Source organism: Lagopus muta, chromosome 1, assembly GCF_023343835.1.
Source record: "Lagopus muta isolate bLagMut1 chromosome 1, bLagMut1 primary, whole genome shotgun sequence".
NCBI classification, from domain to species: domain Eukaryota; kingdom Metazoa; phylum Chordata; class Aves; order Galliformes; family Phasianidae; genus Lagopus; species Lagopus muta.
This window is the reverse complement of record NC_064433.1, coordinates 83,948,947-83,973,150: the sequence shown is the minus strand read 5'-3', so window position 1 is coordinate 83,973,150 and position 24,204 is coordinate 83,948,947. Positions and strand designations below refer to the sequence as shown.

Sequence of the window (24,204 nt, the reverse complement as noted above, 5' to 3'; positions counted from 1 at the left end):
AGAAGTAGGGCTAGAGGCAATGACTCAGAAAGCATATCTGTTTCAGTTGGCGTGTCACATGCATCCAAAAACTTGCTGTGGTTTTAATTTTCCTTACCTATGTGGTGGGCACCAGCCTGCTTCCAGTGTCTTAATTTTTTCCTTCTGAGTGGTAGGGCAAACCCAAATGGCTGCCATTCATTTATTTTAATTGCAAGGGTGGTTGCAACCCTTGAGTGTTTTGAGAGATGTTGTGTTTTCAGTTTTGGTCTTCTAAGAAAACTGTCTCAAAGCTGAATGCACTGAAATTTCTTCACAGGAAGGTCCAATTTTTTATTTTTATTTTTAACAGAAGAGACCTGTCTTACTGTAACACAGGAACATGGTGGTTCGTATTCTATCTTTTTGAAAAGAGCTCAGGAACCCAGGGAGTTTCATATCACTTTCTTATCAAAACAGCTATGAGTATGAATCTAAACCTACAAATGCAGTAGATTCTTTCTATAAATGTTCAGTCCTTTGTTTTCTCTGCTTCGTTCAAGCTGCATAATGTGGAGCTGTTGGAGCGGGTCCAGAGGAGGGCTGTGAAGATGATCAGAAGGCTGGAGGACCTCCACTATGGGTATAGGCTGGGAGAGTTTCAGCCTGGAAAAGAGAAGGCTCCAGGGGGACCTTGTAGCAGCCTTCCAGTATCTGAAGGGAGCCTACAGGAAAGCTGGGGAGGACTTGTTATAAGAGCATGTAGTGACAGGATGAGAGGAAATTGTTTTAAACTGGAATAGGGCAGATTTAGACTAAGTATCAGGAAGAAATTCTTTACTGTGAGGGTGGTGAGACAGTGAAACAGGTTGCCCAGAGAGGCTGTGGATGCCCCCACCCTGGGAGCAAATCCATGCAAATCCATGGTGGATTTGTATTTAGTAATGGGACTATGGAAGGCTGCTACATACCTAATGTCTACCCTTTCCCCTTCTCCCTCCACAAGGTCTGATTTATGAGAGAGAGTATTTTATGGATGCATGTAGCTGGAATTTTTTCCCTTTGTTCACTTGTTTATTTCACACTGAGCTCAGGCTTGATTGCAGTATCCATAGGGTAAAGGATTGTAAATGTCCATCCATACTGAACTGTGGAAACTCCTGAAGGGAACAAAAACCTGTTTTCTCTTTTTTTCTGAAGAAAGCTTCAGATGATTAGAGAGATGGAATAGAATATCTAAGCTGCCAATCTTTGGGATTGCTATTTTAAGTTAGCCTATTTGAAACCCTTTTAAGTTTTTCTCAGGTTCCCATGTGGCATCTCTAGAAGAGGTTATTCCTGAGAGTTTGTGATGCACAATCTGCAGAAATGAGGCGTAACACTGATGTAGCTAAATAATGGTATGTTAGAAGTATAGGCTGGCCAACACGATTTCAGTGCAGCTCTGAATGGATAGCACTTCCAAATATGTGGAGTGATAACAAATTATTTTGTCATGAGTATTTGCTCTTGTGTTTTCTATTTGTGTGTAATAGGATGTAGAAGTCTTGTTTCTTTTGAGAGAAGCAAGTATTTCAGCCATGTATGATTATTATTAGAATCACAGAACATCCCGAGCTGGAAGGGACCCATGAGGATCATTAATTCCAGCTCCTGGCCCCACACAGCACCACCCAAACTCCAAGCCTTTTGTCCGGGAGCGGTGTCCCAACACTCCTTGAACTCTCACAGCTCAGTGCCGTGCCCACAGCCCTGGGCAGGCTGTTCCATGCCCACCGCCCCCAGTGCAGACCCTGTCCCTCACCCCCAGCTGCCTTTCCCCTGACACAGCTCCATGCTGTTCCCTCAGGCCCTGTTGCTGCCACATCTCCCAGATCCTTCACCGTCCTCATAGTCTCCCTTTGCACTCTTTCTAATGGTTCTATGTCCTTCTTATCTTGTGGTGCCCAAAACTGCACGTGTTACTTTTTTTTGTAATACATTTATGTTTATCACCAGCCTGACTAGATCAGGAATTTTTTTTTTTTTAAGAAACAAGAAAAATTGCTCTGAAAAGCTTCCCATGCTTTCTGAGCTGATGTTGGTTGTAACAGCAGGCAGGGAGGTGCTACTTGAGCAGGGTGACTGAATAACTGCTAAAAACATACCTGGCTGAAGTTATTGAAACTGTCCTCTCCACCACCCCGGCAATAATGAAAAGGCTAATCTTCTCTAAGTCTCTTATAACCCATCAATCTCTTAAGGGTCTGGATCTGTGATTAAAAACAGAGGGAAAGCAGCTGTCTTTTTATCCTCTCGTAATTATTCCTTGGTCGTCAATAGGTGTTGATTTCCTGGGAGTGTCATGGTGATAGAGGTTACGTTTCCCTGTGTTGTTGGGACTCAATGTTCAGGGGTGTTGGTTGTTTGAGTGCTCCACTGAGAGCCCTGGGGATGGAAAGCGTGAGTCTTGTTCTCTGTGATTTCACTGCATCGTGAAGGTTTGGCTTATTTTGGAAACGTGCACCTAAAGGCCAAAAAACAGCTATCCAGTGTCAAGGCAAGGAGGGGCCTCTTTAATTACCTTTTCTCTATTTTTTTTCTTCTGCTGTATCTCACCAGCTGGTGGTAGGAATGGGTTTTAAAATGATTTTAATTAGAAAGTCAAAACCGGCGACTTGCTTTTTACCGCTGAAACTTGGTGAATAAATTTCAGTAAGTGTTTCAGGTTTGTTCTGTCATTGCTGTTTCCTTGTTGCTGCAATTAAAAGTACGAGTAGCTAAATTCTTATTGGTAAATCCTGGACACGACTAGAGATGTCTCTAAGTGTTGTACTTGCACTTTTGACTAGAAGGGGTTAGTTCTGGGAGGCTGTGAGCCACAAGGTGGCCGCTTCCTGGTCAGTAGCACCTTGCTCTCTCCATGGGGCTCCAGAGGAAGTTTTCAATGTCTTCCTACTTCCTGAGACATCCATACCCATCTACTTGTTTAATTGCACAGCTACAGATGTCAAGTGCAAGAGGACAAATTCACGCTGTGTCCTACTTTTAGTGGCAATGACTATCAGTCACCTTGTTACTCTATTACTTGGTAAGTGCAGTTACTTTTTCCTTCAAATATGAAGTACGGGAAGACTTTCAGCTAAGAAAGAACCCATCTGATAACTGAGAATGGGTTATTTTTAGTGTCCCAGGAGTACCCAGTGATGTTAATCCATTTGTGTCTCATTTTCAGCATCTGCAGACTTGGAAAAATTTGTCTCTCGAGAAGGGAGAAGGGAGAAGGAATGTTTAGGAAGTATTCAAGTTTATTATTTAGGTGAACAAAGGAGGCATTTAAAATGTAAAGGATGTCCCCCAAAACAGGCCAGTTATTTGTAATAAAGAATTCCACCCTTAGTATTTTCTAGAAATGAAAAGTCAACAATAAGCAATGAAGTCTATGAATCTATTGCTTTGGTTTCTCTCCTGTAGCCCCTCCTCATGGCAACTGCCTGTATGTAAGGCAGACCAGTGTATGATGTGATGAAGACCAATGCGTGAGGTGGGATTCATATGGATCTGGATGTGTATTTTTGAGTAAAACCTGTGCCATGGTTATATTAAGCTGATGACTTTTCTTGCATGCATGCAAATTTGTTATTTCTTTGGCTAATTCTGGGCTGTAAATATACATCAGTGGTGAGATGCGCCTTGTGAATATACTGCTACATGCATCACCAATTGCTCTTAGAGCCCGAACTCTTAAAGCTGAAATACCTTCCCCATGCTCAAAAACAGCAATTGGCCTATGCCATGAGCCAACCACAGGTAACTACTCTCTTTGGAAAATACTGAGGTTGCACGTATCTTGAGCTACAGTAACAAAGTTATAAATTTAAAATTAAAACCGTGTGAAAATGAAGTATTTTAAAAGAGATTTTTCTTTCTTTCTTTCTTTCTATGAGAAAATTTTTGATGACCAAGCATCTTAAGTGGTAAGTGAAAGCAACCAAGTGTACCTCACTTTTGGTATCTCAGTGCATTTCATTGTGGAGGATGCAAGTTTTAATATTTGAAACTACAAAGAAAATGCCTTTGTGCCTCTCCTGCAGTCACAAAAAAACCCAAACCAAAACAAAAAAAACAAATCTGTAAAAATCCAGTCTTATTGATTAAAAATTAACCCCAAAACTTCCTAGTGTACAATATTTCATGTAGCTCTGATTCCCGCCTTTATTAACATTTTGTAATGTTGTGAAAGCAACACAACTATTTCATGGTCTCTTAAATGTTTGCTGTGCCATTTGATCTCGTGTGGCATGTGCAGGGAAAAATGATAGAGCTTCTCTCTCCTTTTTGAGCATCTGAAAAAGAAAGCCCAAGCACTAATCAGTGTTTGTAATTCAGTGTTACACCATGTTACCTGATAAGCAATTATTTTTCCAGATGCCAAGTGGCACACTTCAAAGTACCTAAATATCCTGTAGATTTTAATGTACGTTCTTCGTTTGCTCAGCAGTGAAAGGAGGCTGGTTAGTAACTAGGAGTTGCTATTTGCTTAGGCCTGGTACAGACAGACACCTTTCACAAGGTGAGTTGACTGATAATCTAGTTAAAATGTTATGAGCTGACTATTCAAACAAGGTATGTAAAGACTGGGAAGATGAAAGAAGGAAGATGTGTCAGAGTGCAAAGTTCCCAGTTGGGATGATTGGGATTATAGATGCAAAAAATGCGTCACAGCTGCATGACTTTCCCTTCCTGTGGTGTTGAGATTCTGGGCAGTGAGTGCTCGCCTAAAGTCTCCTTTGTTCTGCACAACATCGTGTTGCTGCACACGTGCAGCTGTGCTGTTTTGAGGACTTGGAATCAGTATCCTCACTCTGGCTCAATGTTGAGGGATTAGTAGGACTACTTTCCAAAAAAGGTGCTGTATGACACAGATAGTACCTACAAACTCTGGCTGTTGCTGGTGAGGGAGATGATACCTCGTGGGTTTTTGCGCTGCGAGATAAGTTCAGCCTTGTTAAAGGATGGATTTAATTTAAATCATGTTTTATAGTTTGTCTGACACTTTCTTGTCTGTATAAATGTCATCAGTGGTGCACTGTAGAGCCCCAAACCAAATCATTTCATTGCTTAGAAAGCTGGAAGCACAGAAATTCAACAAGGGCTCTTGAGTTAAACAAACACAAAGTTCTAAGTAAGTAGGTAGAAAATATATTTCTCTAAAAAGAAATGCCCAAAGTTCATTTTCATAGCCAAGTCCCTGACTATGTCATGTCTAACAGACCAGAAATTTCCCAGATGCTATTGGAGCTAAATGCATCCGGAGGAATTAGGCACTCAAGTGCCTTATGTGCTAAAGTCCAATGTTTATGGATCAGTGGTATTCACATAACTTTCACTTAACTCTGTAGCACAGAACTGGACCCAGTTTTCTCAGATCCCTGTCTCACTGCTGAAGTTGATGGATTTCTTGGTATAATAGTGGCTTCTTTTACAACTGTCCTTTGTGGAAAGTATATGCAGTTCAAAGAGACTTGCCAGATAAGGCCTCAGGCTGAGAGGAGAGGGAATGGCGGTTTTAGGAATGATGAGGGAGCTTTTGGATGAAGCAGACCTTGAGTATGTCAGCAGTGCCAGGCCTCAAGACAGTTATGTCTATACCCAGCCTCAGAAGTGTGGGATCTGTCCCTAGAAATGCATCCAGAAGGAAGTAAAAGTACTTTAAGGTGCCACAGACATTCTGTGAATGAAACTGGGGTCCAAGGGATGGACAGAGCAGGAATCAACAGTGGAGTGTAAGGATGCTACTTTTTCCTTTTGCAATCTAACATGTTAATTTAGGAACTTGGAGATTGTTGAGTAATGAAGTTAATGCGTTTATTCAACATGCTGGGTGAAAATAAGGCTATCCTCTTCTATCTTTAAGACTGTCTTCTCTGTTTAACTGTCTTGACTGTTACTAGCTCCTTCAGCTAGAGTCCGCATCAGCGAGAATGCAATTTCCATGCATTGTTTCAGTCTGGAAATGAAATAATTTTCATTAATGGAAACCTGGTTCTCAAGCAGAACAATTAGACCCACTTCAGGTTGAAAAAAGATAAAAGCATGCTAATTTGGATGGAGGACTCTTCTTTCAAGGCAGCCAATTGAGTCATCAGCCTGCCACCCACCTGACCGTCTGACAGGTAATTAGGAGATAGTCCTTTTTTTTGTGTGGAGTGTGTGCATAAACCTGCACACGCTGGTGTCACTGCCCATTGGGACTTCCAGAGGAACGAGCTAGTCAGTGGCAAAAGAGTGAGGAGGGCACGTTTCTCAGGCTGTGCCCAACGATCTGACTTGCTTTTTGATTTAGCTTCCTATTTCTGTCTTTTAACAGCCACCCCAAGTTTCTGGCAGTAAAGTCATTATGGCAGACCTGGGTTGCAAAAAGCCCACTGACTGCACCGTCTCCAGGCTGCTCAGCGTCGTGGAGAGTGAACTCCGGGCAGGGAGAGACAAAGGTGACCCCACTGAGAAGCAGCTTCAGGTTGTCTTAGAGGATGCTACCCTCTGGCAGAGATTCAGAGAAGTCACCAACGAGATGATTGTGACCAAGAATGGCAGGTGAGTGATCTGCATAGCACTGTGTGCTAAGGGTGGGTGACAGCCGGGGGGTGTGAAGAGGTGTAATAGAAAGTAGCGTGTGCATTGGCTAGAGAGAACTGCAGTGAGCATGTAGCAGTGTGGGCCCCTAAAAGCAGGGTAGGGACAGAATTGGGGTGTCCCCGCTCCTTTCTGTGAAGCCATTCCTGCCACACTTTATTCCTGCTTGTGAAACATGCTGGAGAAATGTATTGACAAAAAGGGAACTTTCACCAAGGTGTGGACACTATCTCTCAAAATCTTCTGGACTGCTTCTTGTGCTACCAGTCATTAATGTTTATTACCACATTCCTACCTGTAGATCTCAAAGGACTGTTCAGAAGCAGACCAGTGCTGTTATCTCCCCGTTGCTGTTCTTGTTTCTCAGGCTTTGGAGGTTAACAGTCTGCACATACAATCTGTACTAGAAAAGGGTACAATCCAGCTGTGCTCTGTGGCTTGTATGTGCCGTCCAGATCTGTGTGGTCCCACAACTCTGCCTCACAATTCTGTAGTTGTTGCTGGTGTACTTAGTAAGCACCGTAGAATACTGGCTGACATACAGAGCTTTAAAAAGATAACAAATTGTGATATAAGGGGATCACATATCTTTCTATTTGCTGAGTGCAAAACCCGGAGAAAAGAATGTTAATTCTGAATTGGATACTGGCTCTCCAGATAGGCTCTGCACTGATCTGGGGAAGGCAACAGAGTCCAGGTAATGACTAGAGGAAAGTTTTCCTGTACAGCAGTACTAAGGTTTACAGTAGTACTTACTCTACCCTTGCCACCTCTGCCATCTCCTCCCACCTCTACCTCCACGGATGTTTCTTTCACAAGGAATATCTGCATGGGAGAGCAAGATTAAGAGATGAGAGAAAAGCTTTTCGCTCATGGTGTGAGTTCCATCAGTTTTGCAGAGATTTTGGTTGAACAGAACTTGTGGAAAAGATTACTATTGCCTGCAGCCTGTCAGGGAAAGCAATTAAGAGGGGAAGAATCTTGTCTGCTAGCTCAGCAAGGTTCTTCTACTAAGAGAACAGTTCTGCTTCCAAAATATTGCTGCTTATCACTACTCTGATTCCTAGGAATCTATAAGGATCGATGTTGTCTTCTGTTCTTCTTTACACCAAGAAGTTGCTTTTGTTTAATTTGAATGTTTATAGTTGCTGTTGGGCTAAAGCAAACTTCTGAGTGGATTTTCACTTAATGTAAGGTAGATTTAAACATTCCTTGTCAGCATAAGTAATCAAGATGAGAATAAATTTGCACCAAATTAATTAAATGGATACAAAGGATTGTGCCTTACCAGCAGGTTGTGGGTTATTTTTTTTTTTCCAGTTTCTTTCCTCAGTGCTAACGTATGTTGTGATTGCAGGTGATGCTCTTTCTCTCTCAAATGTCTAGGTGAGTGCATGTACATAATCTTTTTATGCTGCTGCTGGGATGAAAATCCATCATTACTTGAATATCCAATGTTACATTTTGATCGTGGAAGCTTATTTATTTTTCTTCATTGTTACTTAGCACTGACCTTATCAGCTGGCTCTTATTTTTCCTAAAGCTAGTGCCAGTGGGGGCAGGTACGCGTTCTTTCTATCTGATCAAACTATAGCAGTCTCAGACTAAATTTGTTTAAGAGTATTTTAGCAATCTGCATGAATCCTTATAATGAAGATTCTGTAGCATTAATGACTACAAAAAAAAAAAAAGAAGAAAAAAGGCTGTCTTTTTTGCCAGCACAGTGAGAAAATGGAACAGACAGTGGCTGCTGCAAAACCCTCGGAACAACTCCATGCTTTTCAAAAGGAGACAAACTTGGGACAGTTTCTTGTAAATCCTGAGCTTTTTTCCAGACTCAGAACTCTTCAGTGGCAGACTCTAAAGGGATTCTCAAAAGAAAAAACATTGATCTAATTCTGCTGCTGCTTACAGCGATAGAACCAACTCAGACATTCTTCTTGAAGGATATGTGAGCACTTTTGAGAACTGTTTTCTAAGATTAACAGGAAAAGCCAGCCTGAGCTTGGGTGTTTGAAAATGAAGGGCAATTTGTGTGGAAATATCGTTAGCAAAATTCAGAAATTAAACTGAAACTTGATGCAGGAACGTACTGGAGAATGAAAGGCTGTCTGATACGATTCTCAGATGTGAATTTCTAGCATGCACAGTTCTATCTGCTGTGATTGAGTCATCTCTAATTGGTACTGAGAGTCCCAAAATGTTCTGAACCACCTTCACTGTTAATATGTAGATACTTCTCCATAGCTGCACTGTGCTTCATTATATGAATCGCCTGCCACAGCAAAACACCTAGGGACACAGGGAAGATGGATGTGTTTTTAATAGGGCAGATACAGTGAAATTAAACTGCATGCTGTATCACAAGATGTATCTCAAAGGATGCAGCAAAGGGTGCTGGAATCAGTCTCCTATTTTACTCAGATTTATGGTATTGGCATTTCAACATTTAAACAACCCATTTGCTGACTGAGCAAGTTTTCTTACAACATTGATACCATTTCAGCGGTATTCTGAAACATCCACATTACTGTGCGGAGGCAGGAAAGAGCCTCTATTCCCCTTTATATGCGGGGAGAATCAGTACTGGGTCAATGCAGGCAAACATGGAAGGGGATGTGGGGAAAGGCTTAGATGTTAAAGCAACTTTAGTCTTTACTACACATTCAGATTTGATACCAAACATCTTCCCACTCAAGCTTCATACCATGGAGTAATTGTAGCAGATCTTCTCTAAATAAATGGAAGAGATGGAAATACTCAGCTATTGCAGTAACAGAGGTCACATGTGCACCTACCTGACCGCTGGAATCACTTCTGACTGAAACAAATTTGTGGAAATTTTCATTTGCCATGCTACAGCATGCGATTTGAACAGTAAAGCCGTTTATCTGCTAAACAAGTGAGGTGGTAATTCTTCCATCATTAAGGCCTGTACAATCAAACATGCTGATCCAAATGAGTTGGGGATTAATTGTGTGTGTGGCAAAGATTAATACAGGAAAGCGCTGTAACTTATGTGGTACAGGAGGTTAGAGTTGATGCTGATCTGCTTCTTCTGGGGATAAACTCAAGCCTCTCAAGTAGAAAGGCAGAGAATTTTGCTTTGTGTGCAGAATAACTAACAAATAGTTCTGAGAAATCTAGCAAAATTAAATTTTTTCAGGATGAATTTTCCCCTCTGTTTCAATTTCAGCTAAATATGTAAGCCTGTTACTTTGAAGATGGGCTGCAGGTGACGTGGCTGTGCAGGGTGCAGTGCATCCACAATTTTAGTCATGTTCCTATTTGAAAGAAGGGGGCATCTGGTCAGAAAGACGTGTTAAATGTAGTGAATAAATTCTTGGCTAAACTTCTACTTAGAAAGATCATGGTTCAGCATATCTTTCTCAGTGCTGCATTGGCACTGAGTCACCAAGTACTCATACTAAATGAAAAAACTCCCTCAAATCAGAGAGAGTGGGCAGGAGGTGCTGAATGTATGTCTGGAAAGGTAAGGAGTAGGATGTTGTAAGAGGCAAAGGAGATGGTCAGCAGTCTGCAGGTGAATCCTGCTGAAGAGTATGAGCGCAGGGGCCTTTTGGTGTCAGTGGAGAGAGTGGATTTTGGACATTTTGCACTACTGCCTAACAAAGCCTAGAGAGCTACCATGACCATGGACCTCAAACAATGGCTGAGGTGTAACTAATCTCTGTATCTCTAGAGAAAAGAAGCTTGAAGTCTTACTGTCCTATGCATAAAGACGTGGCAAACTGTTGGTTTCCAGGAGGAGTCAGTGTGGATGTTTCTGGGGCCAGGAGACCTCATGTTTATATAAGCATAGTAGGAGGTGATATAGAGTAACTACAATAATTCTCCATGTAATGATGTGTATGATGCCACATACCTAAGAAACATAATTAATAAGGTATCTTTGATGGGAGATGTCTGTTCTGCTACTTTTCCCAGTTCCTGAAACTGTGAGAGCCCTACTAATTCCATTGCTGTAGACTTGTCCAGGCACTGAGATGCCAATTCAAAGCTGTAATCACAAGTATTGGAACAGAAAGAAAACTGATGAAAGTCTACCTCTGTGTACTGCTGCAAATCTCCTTTACAAAGGAAGGCATAATAAATAAATGGGAGTTAAGAAAAGGGGGCATTGGAATCAAGGACAAAGATGCTTCAAAGTGTTTTCCCAAAACTAAATGAGGACAGTATTTTAATTTTATATGCACAAGATGGTGGGAATTCTGGATGATACATGTTTAGAGCCCTTAGTAATGGACAGCATTGCATCTACGGTAGAACTGTAAGTGTAAGAATGTGATCAAACTGATGAGGATGAAGAATATGGAAGGAAGGGAGCAGATGACTGAAAGAATGGCCAAGTGGCAGGTTGGTCAGCAAGGGCCAGACTTCTCAAACTGGAAATGAAGGTACTGATGGTGGAACAGTATGAGAATACTTCTTTTTAAAAAAGGGAAAAAACTACAGTTAACTGTTTCAGCTAACTAATTTTTATTATACCCATAATATAGCCTTTAATATACCCTTTAATAAGACTTCAGGATGTATTTTCAAGGAAAAGGTAATGAAATATATGGAAGATGATGGAAGATGAGATAAAAGGCATTTTATTAAATGTTAAGTCATGCCTGACTAATCATGAAGTAAATAATCAGGAAATAAATAATTTTACACAAGGTAAGTGCAGCCAAATTATTAGTGCACTTGAGTACTGCTACCTGGAAACTGTTACTTAAGTGACAGATACTGGAGTTTAGTAGATGAACCACAGGAAATGAGTCAGAGGAAAGTGAATCATTTAGCTCACGGAGACCATGGAACCATCCCTTCCAAAGAAGGAAGAAAAATCTTTGTATATTGTTTGTGGTGGTTATCTGCCTGGGATTATGTCCTAAATGGCAAGATGATTTTAGAGGATATATACAGAGCGAGACAAAGTAGAACTTGGCCACTGGACAATGTTCTGCAGGAAAATAAAAGCACCAAAAAGCAATTTATTGCAGGATTCCATAATTAATGCAGTTAATCTGTGGTTTGGCTTCACCTTCTTGATCATGTTTGAGTCTGTTCAATCCTGTTCACGCCCTCTTGTCTCAGACCTAAGGATGGTACTTAGCGTGTCCATATCCAATAGATGCTGCTGACACTATACACAGTTCATAAACAGAACACATTCACAAATCTAGATCAAGAACTGAGTACCTACTTCAGCAATTACGTATTTTTCCAAAATTTTAAAAATAAAAAGAAGGATTAAACTTTAGGAGACTTTTCTCTAGCTATATAGAGAGAAATGGGGAGGGAGGATGTTCCTTGACCTAATCTGCGGGTTGCCGGCCACAAACTCACTAAGACGAGCCTTTCAAAATCGGTTTCTAATGGTATCTCCCCTTTTTGTTTCTTGAACAGGCGCATGTTCCCTGTTTTGAAGATCAGCGTATCAGGCTTGGACCCCAACGCCATGTATTCTTTCCTGTTAGACTTTGCCCCGACTGATGGCCACCGCTGGAAGTACGTCAATGGAGAATGGGTGCCAGCTGGGAAACCGGAGCCACCAAACCACAGCTGTGTCTACATCCACCCAGATTCTCCCAACTTTGGGGCCCACTGGATGAAAGCCGCCATCTCCTTCAGCAAAGTCAAACTTACCAACAAGCTCAATGGGAGTGGGCAGGTATGGGTATGGCCTGATGTTTCCCCATACACCTCTTGGCTTCGATTGCAAGCACCTACCAATCAAGAAATATCAAGGGTGCATTTATGTAATTATAGAGGCCCTTACAGTCCTCTTCACCCACAGATGCCAATTATTCTCTGGAGGCCACATGTAAACAGGAATAAACAGGCCTTAATTGGCGCTTTCAGATTTTAATGGACTTCTTGATGTTAAGAGAAACAGAGTGCTGTGGTTTACTTAATCATCAGGGGGCTTTTGAGAGTTGGTCTTGTGTGCTGGTTTTTTTTTATTTTTTTTTTCTTTTACATAGGACTTCAGAGAAGGGGGAAAGAATGGTCACGGGTATTAGGTTTTTGTTGTGTTCCCCCATGTTGTTTGGTGTAAGTGGAATGTTGGCAGGAGTCAGATAGCAGAATAAAAGGCTGCTCCTAAATGAAATAATTACTATGTCTGCTTCTGCATCATGATAATTATCAATATTCTATTGAATCAGCTTTGGCCTTTGGAAAGAAACCACATGTACCAGAAATAAGTGACTTTCTCTTTGAACCCCTTAAAAATGCAAACAGGAAAATTAGTTTTGCTTCATATTTTGTTTTTGATGATGCATCTAAAGATAAAATATTGCACAAGACCTTTTGTTTGCTTGTTTTTGTACAAAACTCCTACGTTGGATGATACTTGTCAGCCCAGAATATTTTTTTTTTCTGTGTAAATTTTGTGTGTTCTCTACCCATTATTTCCATTTGGTTTGTGAGGTACCTTCATAAGCCTAGTGCCTTAATTAGGTAGGAAATTATCTCAATTTTTAGAGACTGAAGAACAGAAAGATGACCTGACTTTTTATAAAGTAACACATAGAGTTGGCACACAGGACTTACTGTGTAACATAAAATAGGATCTGAATTTGCAAATTCTAATCCTGCATCCAGGACCTTAGAAAAGTTAAAAGTCTAAATGTATGCACTGTAGAAAGAGAGGGACAGGAACAACGAAAAGACAGTTTGGAAGGTCAGAGAAACCTTGATGGGAAAGACAGGAACAAGATCTTATATATGGGCAAGGGAAGAAGGAGAAAGTAGAAAGGAAAGGTGGAAAACCTAAAGGAGAAACAATCCAAAGAAAAGTCAACTAAATGGCAAACAATTGTTTTAAGTTTTGGCAGCAGTGTTAAGGTAAACCACATCTCCACTGTGTTTCAGCTTCCCCTTTTGTGGTGTTATTAGAAAGTATTAGCAGAAAGCACTGTTAGTCAGCTATTGGCCCCTATTCCATCTATATGTATGCAAATAGCACTTTCCAAAATACATTTTTTTTCTTAATTTTAAATATGTTTTGTTGCATTAGAGATAATTAAGTAATGAAACAGGCTTCCTGAGGAAGGTATTCTGTAGAATAACCATTATACACAGCTTTAAATGCTAGAGTAGAGACATTTGCCAAGGCTTGTTTAGGTATATCATGCCCAGAAAGATGAGAGGTGACTACCTCTGCTCTATCCTGGCCTTGTTTTCTGTGATGATAATTCTGACTCTTTCAGATAGCAGGAGAATAGAGACTGCTCTTTAACTGACTGAACAACCTCTAGTGCAGTGGAAGCCCGGTGGTGTGAAGGCTGTGGCTACTAACACATATGCTGCTGTATCAAAATCTTTAAATCCAAGCCCACTCTGTTCAATGCAGTTTGCCAGGAATTAGGAAGGCACCTGCCCTTCTGCTTTCAATAACAATAAACTGGAGGGGGTTAATCTGGTCTATTATAGAGCAAGAATGAAAAAACAGCTGCGGGATGGATACCGGAGTGTCACTGAGGTCTTTCTGTTTTGTTTTCTGCAGATAATGTTGAACTCCCTGCATAAATACGAGCCTCAAGTACATATAGTTCGTGTAGGAGGCCCCCACCGGATGGTGATGAACTGTTCCTTCCCTGAGACTCAGTTCATAGCTGTGACTGCCTATCAAAATGAAGAGGTAGGCAGATGCCACGCTGTACTCTTGGGTATCATTGATGAGATATATGTTAGAAGCCTATTAACTACAAGATCAGCGTGTATAAACTGGTCCTTTCCCCATTTCACTACGAGTCCCATGCAGTTTAATGCTCCACCCAGTCTAATACTGTCTGCTTTCTGCAGTTGAAAACTATTCAGTCCAAGGTCTGGCTGCAGTACTAAGCCAGATTTAGCTTAATATTCTGCCACTGCTATTCCAGATTGGTCCATCTATCCTGGCATCCCAATCTCTTAATGTAAAAAACCTACAGTCAGTTCACATATCTTTCTATAGTAATGACCAACAGTTTTAATGATAATCGTAGTTCTTCCCCCTCCTTAAAATGCATACAGTTATGGAAAGACATATCATTCTAAAGGAAAATTTCTACTCTAAAATTGGAATTGAGGAATAATTTGGATTGTGACAATTGTTCACTCATCTGCCATATCTCTTGGCTGCTGATTTGATTTGTATTTGTTTCTCTTCTCAGTTCTCTCAAAAGGCTTCACAATCCCACAGGAATTACCAGACTAGACCACACAATTAAGTTGCCCCTTTTGGTGTGCTGCCTGTGGCACTGATCAGTACACAGCACTAAGCAAAGAGCAAATCTCCCTCCAACCACTCCTGGAAAACAATACGTGGGGATATATTTTGTTTGTCTAACCATGGCAGTTCCACTTAGTTTTCTCTGGAAGATGTTGTTTCAACTCTCTATTCCAAGTTGCCTTCACTAACGTGCCTTGTTTTCTGTAAACTCAAGATAACAGCTCTCAAAATCAAGTATAATCCCTTTGCCAAAGCCTTCCTGGATGCAAAAGAAAGGTGAGTTGATCTTTTTCAGCTCCAGTAGTATTTGGTTGCTGATATGGTTTAAAACTGTGATGTCACCATGGAAAAAATAAATTATACATAACTTAATCTTGTTTCTATCGTCTTAAATCTAGAGTCACCCCACTGAAACTAGTGGGGAGACTATATAATAGTCACCATGAGATGTCCTAATGTGGGTGAGTAGTCTCTTCAAGACAGAAGGACACATGAAATGAGATGGGTATGAGTGATGTTGTACACCTCATATGTTCACTACATTGTACTTAGACTCCAGTGAATACCATAATTCAATAGGTCAGGGAAAAAAAATGCTGCATACTTCAAAAAGCATATAGTTAAAGTGAAATTGTGCTTTACTGGTAACATAGACACACTGCTATTGCTGAACCTGTGTGATACTCTATGATGTATTTATTAAAAGTAACCTGTAGGTGCTCACTATGGTAGAGATGCTTCTGCCACCAGAAACGGACTGTGGCTTAATTATTTCATGAAGATTCACTTCATCTGTACTAACACACTGAGGCATCCAAATGATCAATTCCCATCCATCATTGCTAATAAATTTTGTCCAGGTCTGCTGCGTCTTCTAAAATGACGTCTCCCATATGCCTGCAGGAGAATCACTATTTCTTTCCTTTCCACTCTTGGAGCTGCTGTATCTCAATTCTCAGTTGCAGAGGGCAAATGCTGCCTTTGTCTCATGGCCCTAAGCAGGAGGCAGAGCCTTGCTTTAGACTGAATGGGATGCAGGAAGTCCCAGGTGTCCCGCAGTTAGACCTAGCTTTTCAGGCTCGGGATGCTGTGTAACATAATTGTTTCCTTCATGACAGAGTGCAGAAAAGTCTTTTTGTGTGTGCATGACTAGTTTTGAGTTTTTAAAATTTCTTTGCTAATTTTGCAATTAGAAGTTTTACTGCTAGATGTTTTCCCTTTCAGAAACCATCCCAAGGATGCACCAGAAGCAGTCTCTGAAGGTCAACATATGACATACTCTCACTGTAAGGCTTTTGTTCATGTGAGCTGGAGATTTTGCGTAGATAGATGCTGAGAAGCTGGGATCTGCTTAACTGGATCAGAGCAGCAGTTCACTGAGCCTTGAACTGCCTTTGCACAAAAGGGCTGTCTAAACTAAATAACGATTGAAATAACTTCAGTAGGAAATCAGTTTCTGCAGAAGGATCATTTTTCATATGATCCAATTTTTGATGTAAATAGAATCCAGGAAAAAAAATTTATAAATGGAATTTTAAGGGCTTTCTCTCCACTTGTTTTGTATTTATAACTGTATTTTTGTCCCCCATAAAACTGTCATCATTAAGCAGGACAAAAATTTAAATGAGGGAGATGTTGTGTTCATTCCAATGATGATCAGCTTTTCTTTCATTTGTTCTTTGACATTAGTGACGTTTTCTCTTAGTGTGTTTTCGGGTCTTGTTTTTAGTGGTGGGATTTTTTGGTGGGCTTTTTTCTTTTGGTGGGTTGTTTTCTGCTTGTCAGTTGCTCCATGAAGCAGTGTTTTGGCATGGGTTTGATATTTCTGAGGCTCAACTGGTGTGCAAGAAGCCTGGCTACTTTATTGAACTGCAATGTTTCGGTGCAATAATATTCTTGTCTTTCCCTTCAAAGTGGGTGGCTGGTTGATTTCCAACCCAGATACAGTGTGTGCATCAGGAAGCTCTAATTACCAGTATACTGCACCTTTACCTTTGCCAGCTCCACACACTCCCCATGGCTGTGAGCGATATTCAGCACTGCGAGGGCATCGGGCTGCTCCATACCCACCTTCCTACATGCAAAGAAATCATTCACCTACAGGTACAACTGCTTTGCTTCCAGGAAACATTCACCCTGACCGACCCTTGCTTTGGTAACCCTAAGCAGTAAAACAATTGAAAGCTGAAACTGGGGAAGAGCAGTGTGAGTGGCTGTGACAATCTGCACTGAACACTGAATGCAGAGGGTACGGTTAAGGCAACAGAAGAAGTGGAACAGAATTGTTCGGTGCATTGTAACTGCTAATTGTAAATAAGAGTGAATGATCTTGCTCAAAGTCCTTCTCTCAGTTATATAAAAGTATCAAACCATTACAAGCCCTCTTTTTAGTGATGTGCCACAAAACAGTTGCTCTCTCAAGTCAGAGCAGTCCTTAGGAATGTGGCAGATGTTGATTCGAGGTGAGGGCTTTTTGATATTGCCAGGAGATCTTTCATGTCCCACCTGCTCTCTAGATCTGGGGGTGGAGATACAGAAACTGGATCTACTTTGATCATGTGAAATTGACCAGAAACAGGAGTAAGGATAAAGTAATCTGTTTGCTAGCTATAATTTAGCAAAGCATCCTACTTAACTGAAAACTCAACCTATAAAGAAATGTGTACCAAAACATTGCCAGTAATATAGCAGTCATCATTAATCAAAACATCCTTGGAAAAACGCATGTCATGAGGATTTGTTGGTTTTTTTTTTCCCCTTCAAAGTGAATATTTTGGAGAGCTCCAGCAATAATCTTCAGGTATTCTCAGGACATGACAGCTGGACTTTACCATCCTCTCCACATGCTAATTTGCTCTCCGTGCCACACACCAAGGGAGCTGCCAGCCCGGGGCCCAGGTAAGGTTACAGGAAAGCTGCTGGTATTAGGAGCACTGAGGCTAGTAGGACTGCCATAAGGTTCCATTCATGCCTGATTTCTTAACCAATTCCCACCTCCTCTACATACACGGTCTTCCTTAGGTGAATCACAACCTCAATTTTCCATGTGTAAAGTGGAGATACTGTTTAACTGAAGGACCTATCTGACAGCAAAGTTTGCCCATGCTACATGAGTGTGAAATACTACAGAAACAGCACTTATAGTAGGTGTGCACACTTGCTAAGTCTCTCCAGTATTTTATCTAATAAACAATATGCCAGATAAACATGTATTCCAGAGGTTTCAAAAAATAAATTGTACAGATGTCAGCTTGCCTCTGTAATTTTAGCCTTTTTTTTTTTTTTTTTAAATCATGGAGCTATTTATATTCAATTTACAACACATGGAATGTTTAATCATAACTGGGCTCTATAGAATTGATTGGGTTTGTTAATGACTTGAAGAATAAAAAGGGTGTTGTTTTTTTTTTGTTGTTGTTTACTACTAAAAGATCTAGTAAAGAAAATCTTAGGAAGAAATACAAGTGAGATTCAGTATAGGAATGAGAATTAGGATGTCTAACCTAGCCATACTACCCTAACTCTTACAACCCTCCACTAAATCATGTCCTGAGCACCACATCCAAATGGTTTTTAAACACATTCAGGGATGGTGACTCAACCACCTCCCTGGGGAGCCTATTGCAGTGCTGAACAACTCTTTCTGTAAAGAAGTTATTCCTGATATCCAAGCTAAACCTCCCCCGGCACAACTTGAGACCATTTCCCCTCATCCTATCACCTGTTACCAGTGAGAAGAGACCAACCCAACTCTTGTTGTAAGCACCTTTCAGGTATTTGAAGAGAGCAATATGGCCAGTGTTTCACCCAGCAGATCATATGCCCATCCAAACCATGGGCAGCCAGCTTTTCCCTATGAGGATGTTGTGGGGGACAGTGTCAAAGGCTTTAAAGGCTTTTCATTCCACCATGGCTCACCATGGTCTCCAGCTTCTCTGCTTTCTCTTATGCTTCAGAGTACAGAAAGTGGCTGATATTCCTGGTGTGATGCGATTGTTTCTCCTTAACTTTTCAATCTTGTTCAGCGTATGCTGAAACAACAGTGGTGTTGCCACACTGCAAAGATAAGAAGCTTCCCATGATCTGCCACTCCATGCTTCATGTCTGCTCACGTCAAATAACCCAAATGAAAAACAATCTTTCACAGGCTGATGTGGATGAGTGGGAGAAATCTCTGCACCTGTTCACATTAGGACTGTACCTGCCCTGGTAATTCACACTTTATTTCATGCTTCAATCAGCATCCAGATTTTAAAACATGTCCCAGGTACCCAACTTAAGATTCCCAGACAGATCCTTTTGACAAGCTGATTACCTTCTGCCCAGATAAAATCAATGGGAGCTTTATTTTTCCCTAGCACTTTTGAAAGCCAGAATCTTGAAACTCAGGTGTCTGTGGTCAGTGAGAGTTTTCAAGCCAAACTGTCTTTCTCTCCATGCTGCTCAGTATTCTCTTGCATGAAATGAGGATCTTACTCCACTGCAGGGATATAACAAAGGCTAATTCATGGTGCATTATAGAAGTATTGGTAATAGGGCAGTAATCAGTTCTAGGATTGACTAGAACTTATTAGGCATATAAAACCAATTAAGTATTTTCCCCTCCTTTCCCCAAATAAATGCATGAATTTCCTTATTTTAGATGCCAGGAAAATCAGGTGAAATTATTTAAAATATAAACATTCATTAAGAAACAAACAAACAAACAAACACAAATCCTAAAGCATCACATGTATTTGCATGTTTCTCTCCATGCCTATCTTCAGCGTCACCAAGTATAATGGCTGTTTGTGTTTTTCACATAAGATCTGCAAAGCTGATCTAGTTCAGCAACTTGATTGGGATACCAGCTTTTGAGCAGATAATGCATTTGACCATAGAAGTAAGTCCTATGCAGGTTTTGAAAAAGTCATTCAATTTGTACTGCTTTTTTTTTTTTCCAGCCATTACCCTTGCCTGTGGTCAGTGAGCAACAGTGCTGTAAGTGTCACCAACCCAGGAAGTGAGGTGAACAGCAACACTTCAAGCATGTTTTTAAGGGGTAATGTACCCTTACCAACTACATCTTCATCCGTCCAAATCCCTCTGCAGGCAACTGCGTCTGGCAGCATGGAAACACAAGGGGAAGCCCCTCTAGTCAGACTTGTCGACTCTGCGTGGACGTCCTCACACTCCTTTTAATGGACAGGCAGCTCAAAAGGAAAGCTCAGCCAAACAAGAGAGAAACAAATGGCAAATGGCAAAGGATCCCCAGGAACTGAGCTCAGAACAGGGATGAGTACGCAGAATACTCCCCATCAAGCATCACTTTCCATAATGTATCTCTTGTATGCCAGAGAAACCAAAATGCATAATGCAGAGGAGGGAAATCGTAGGGGAACTGGCTTATTACTGTAACCTTCCTGCATTATTGAGAATGATATCCAGAAAGAATCTTTATAGTTGGCTTTGCTCCTTCCTCACATCAAAATGATCAGAGATATGGGACTGACCGAAGCAGACATGGCAGCTGGATATTTGCACGTCGTTTTAGAAGGGCCCTTTCTGAAACTGAAAGCCAAGTCCATGAAAATTGTGGACAAATTTGCAACCATTGATTTGAAGTGACAGGGCTGCTTTAAAGGCTTTCTGAATTTGTCACATGAAGGTTTCCTGAAACTAAGCTTTTTAGAGGGGTTGAGATTAGTCTGACACCCTAATTCAGCTTGCATATGGTATTCTCTGTCCCTTTCCTTTCTTCAGCTCTTGTGTGCTCTTTCTGTGTTATAGGGATAAAGGACAATGCTCAAGCTGAGAAAGCAGCTGCATTATAGCAGCAGGTGAAGGGCGTCTGGTTTAGCATTTATAGTCTAATGTTAAATGAAAAGTTCTGATGTTTTCTGCATGTGTTATTTTTGAGAGGACGGAGGGAAAGTAATTCTAGAAAAAAAAATCAGCTTACATTTCCACTTTGCTTCAGGCAGAGTACTAATAAAATATGAATCAATGGTGTGTTACGGTTTCAGTGCATTTCCAAGGTGTAAATGTGCAAACCAATCATTTTTACTTACTAACCTCTGAGAGAATTTAAATTAGCTCCACCAGAAACACGTTGTCAGGAGTCTTCTATTGCTCTGCCAATTACTAGCCATATGATCTTAAGCATGGCATTTCATATTTTTGTACCTGTTTTCCCTTTCACTTTCTGTTTGTTCTTTTGTTTGTTTGTTTGTTGAAGAGCTTCCTTTTTCAGGTTGTTGCTTTTCCTTTCCCATGAGAGAGTACAACATCTATCACAGCAGAAGTCTGATCCTGTCAGCGATATCCAACTACTAATAGTATAAAGCAAATAATAACTTACTCACTCGGATATTCCTTCTTTACTTCCTCAGTCAATCCCCATTCACTGCTTTCATCCACAGAGTGGATGAAAAGAGCTATGCACTAAGAAAGGAAGTGAGCAGCAGTAAAACATGTTAATGTGAATTATAAGCCATGCTCCTGCCTTGTACTCCATGCTGATGTACATTTTCCTTTCTGAGTCTCTGTCAACTGCAGAAACCCCATGCAATGTCAGACAGCATGTGTGAAGGTGGTGGGTTTTTTCAAGTTCTTAGGCCTGAATCATACCCTCAAGGCTCTTTCAGTGCTATGCAGTTTCATGACATCCCCAGCTGGCATTTTAGATTTACTGCAGGCAAGGCACTACACCAGAACGCACTTAAGATGCTATTAGTTTTAGTAATGTGTGCTGTTCTTAGCTGAAAGCAAAGCCATGAAGTTGTTTCAGACATGCATTTCTGTTGAAAGAGGCGTTGCTCAAACAGGAGCTAACAGCAGAAGGTGAAAAGCTCTGTAGCCTGCTATTAATCTAATTGTTGACAGTTCTAACTTAAATCTTCCTTTCCAAATTCTATCAAATTTCTCAGCATTGCCTTTCTCTACCTTGCAGCCAGAAATGTCAGTAGATGTTTCTCTCGCAAATAGCTCTGCTTTACCACCAGATGAAGCTGATTAATTAACGTATACTACCCTCTTCTGGCTGCTTGGATCCCCACAGCAGGTGCTGAGTCTACATTAAAATGTCTATAGATGCTAAAAAAAGGCAAGTGACGACTTTTCTGTGTGCCACAACTTGCTACGCTTCCTTCACGGTTAATGGGTTGGATAATTGCTTAGCTTTCCCTCGAACTGCATTACAGTAACAGATAAATGATCGTAAGAAGTTAGTTATGCAAACGGGAATTTTATTTCACAAATAAACAACCTGGGAGAAAATCCAATTAGCTTTCCTGATAGCCCTGCAGGAGGACTGAGAGGGCTGATAAAGGATCAGAACGATCAGGCAGAAGAATCAATTTCCTTATTGCTGTAAAAGCAGCCGTGATTTGTGTCACAGAAAGTTCTGACGTCTGAGGAGCAAACTAAGTTTTTGTCGTTGCAGAGTCTGGTTTAGCCTGAGGAAAGGCACAGCAAAATAAAACCAGCCCAATGCCTCGAAACACTGTTGCTTTGATAACTGCTTTTAGAACTGGGCTCTGGCAAGGGATGGTTTGCTTCTAAGAAGCAGTAGTCGCACTGGGGATAGCTTTTACCACCGGTCAACAAGGAAGAAACGCCACTGTAAATTTGCAGGTCTCATTTCCACAGCACAGTGCCATGCCCTGCGTGCAGCCGCCGGCTGGGGTGCACACAGCACTCTCCTCCCTGGGCAAGAAGGCCCTTCAAATATAAACCATCCCCCTCATGGCACACCGCCATTTTGGGTCGGACAGACCTCTGCTTCTATCAGAAATAGCCAAGCATTTCTGACTGATACCTTTCACTTTCTGCTCTACCCGATGACTGAAAGTGCAGAAAGAGAAGGAAGAGCTCCCTGTTTTCGTATATTCTGACAGACACTTCTCTGCAAGTCTCCAGTGAGCACACACCTGTGGCACTGAGGCAGGCCACACCCTTCCGCCTGCTGGGGTGCCGCCATTTTAGGCAGTCGATAGGACAGATGAGTGTGGCTGCAGCTCCTCAAGTAACCTGCATTTTAAGCCTGTGAGGAAAGCTGGTTCTTTGTGATGCAGGTGAGCTGGCAGCCTATGTGGCCTCAACCTAAAAAGCCACAAGTGGGGCCCCTCCTGTGCCTCACCCTCTGCTTGCCAATTCTCCATCCTTCTCTCTCATCCAGTAGGAATCCCCTGGGTGCCACCTTATGCTCCTGCCCATACCCCAACAGAAGAGCAATGCAGCTTCCAATTTTCCAGTCCACTACTGTGGAGTTTTTAGGGAATGTCCTTTTGCTCACTGACAGGTAGAGGACCAGACATCATGCATGTACCAGCAACTGAAGTCTCCAGCTCAAATGCTTCTTGGTGAGGTGCTTCCAGCCCTGGGCTCCCATCCATCAGGGGAGACCAAGCAGCAGTAACTTCCTCAGAAGGAGTTTTCATGCCTCACATCCTCAGTGTACCCTGTTCCCCCTTCAGTGGGCTGCAAAACCTTCCCTCCACAGGAACCCATGCCACTCCGAGGTCAGCTGGTCTGCCCAACTTTGTCCGTCTGTAACTGAGGTATTTTCAGCTTCTCTTTTGTTTAGAAAGTTTCATAGCCTGTTATTTTTCTCCCCCCCCCCCCCCCCTTCCCTCTTTTCTCTGCAGTTTTACTGACACAGTATTAGGAACATTCTTGCTTATGTGCTGAGTTACAGGCACCAGGAATTGAGTTATGTAAATGAAGACTGGGGAGGGCAGTCATGAGAGAAGAAGCTGGCATCATAATACAGCACGTGCTTTTTAAGGCCCTTAAGAGGAGCGCAAATGATCAGGGATCATCAAGAGCTCAGGTTCACAAACTTTCAGGCATCTGGGAGATTGTTCAGCCAGGATGTTATGCCTGCTGCAGAGATGCTTTAGGATGACTGCTCATTTTTTCCAGGTGCATAGCGCTGTAGTAACAAAACAGGCTTTTTGAGAAGGCTTGGGTGTTTGACTAGGCATGTGGCAAACAAGCAGGGAAAAAGCCCTCTGCTACTGGGCACAGATAAGCCAGATTCGTAGTGAACAGCACAAATGAAAATGACACAAACTGGCTCCCAAAACACTTTCCAGTCAAGGGCGCATCTGTAGACTGCTTTTGCAAATGCAAAGTTCAGAAGTGCCTTCTGCACTCTTCTGGGTCGTTGTCTCAGAACCTGAGGCAGAGGGGTGCTCTGTGCTGAAATCTCCTGCATGACTTCCATCCATCCATGCCTTTTCCTATCAAAAAGAGGTTCACAAAACATATGCTGTATGCCACAGACTGCCTCAGTTCTTGCCTTGATTTTTTTTCTTCTTCAAGGTGTTTTTTCAGTCATATTGTGCATGCTTTCTTCCTGGAGAACAGTTGTAAATTGCAAGTTAAGTATACCTTCCTTCATTAATGTCTGTTTTCTT

The 24,204-nt window shown here is 41.5% G+C and overlaps 1 protein-coding gene across 7 annotated transcripts; it reads left to right on the top strand.

The window, feature by feature from the left end:
- The first annotated feature begins 1,945 nt into the window (after positions 1–1,945).
- TBX19 (T-box transcription factor 19) lies at positions 1,946–23,388 on the top strand. Of its 7 annotated transcripts, none has more exons than XM_048940575.1 (9): positions 1,946–3,028; positions 3,885–6,534; positions 11,992–12,256; positions 14,096–14,230; positions 15,018–15,079; positions 16,028–16,089; positions 16,718–16,906; positions 17,569–17,701; positions 19,747–23,388. In XM_048940575.1, exons 2-9 carry the CDS (start codon positions 6,338–6,340, stop codon positions 19,982–19,984), a joined length of 1,281 nt encoding a protein of 426 aa, XP_048796532.1. In that variant the 5' UTR covers positions 1,946–3,028; positions 3,885–6,337; the 3' UTR covers positions 19,985–23,388. The 7 variants fall into 7 exon arrangements, with proteins under 7 accessions (XP_048796532.1, XP_048796542.1, XP_048796521.1 ...); XM_048940585.1 differs by having other exon boundaries at positions 1,946–3,914; positions 6,308–6,534; XM_048940564.1 differs by having other exon boundaries at positions 1,946–3,914; positions 5,892–6,534.
- Positions 23,389–24,204: the final 816 nt, after the last annotated feature.

Bases quoted from the DNA above. Each gene is read 5' to 3' on its own strand.
- TBX19 (XM_048940575.1), top strand. From the start codon at position 6,338: ATGGCAGACCTGGGTTGCAAAAAGCCCACTGACTGCACCGTCTCCAGG. The intron at 16,907-17,568 runs GTACAACTGCTT...TCCCCTTCAAAG, and splicing joins AAGAAATCATTCACCTACAG to TGAATATTTTGGAGAGCTCC. The intron at 17,702-19,746 runs GTAAGGTTACAG...TTTTTTTTCCAG, and splicing joins GCTGCCAGCCCGGGGCCCAG to CCATTACCCTTGCCTGTGGT.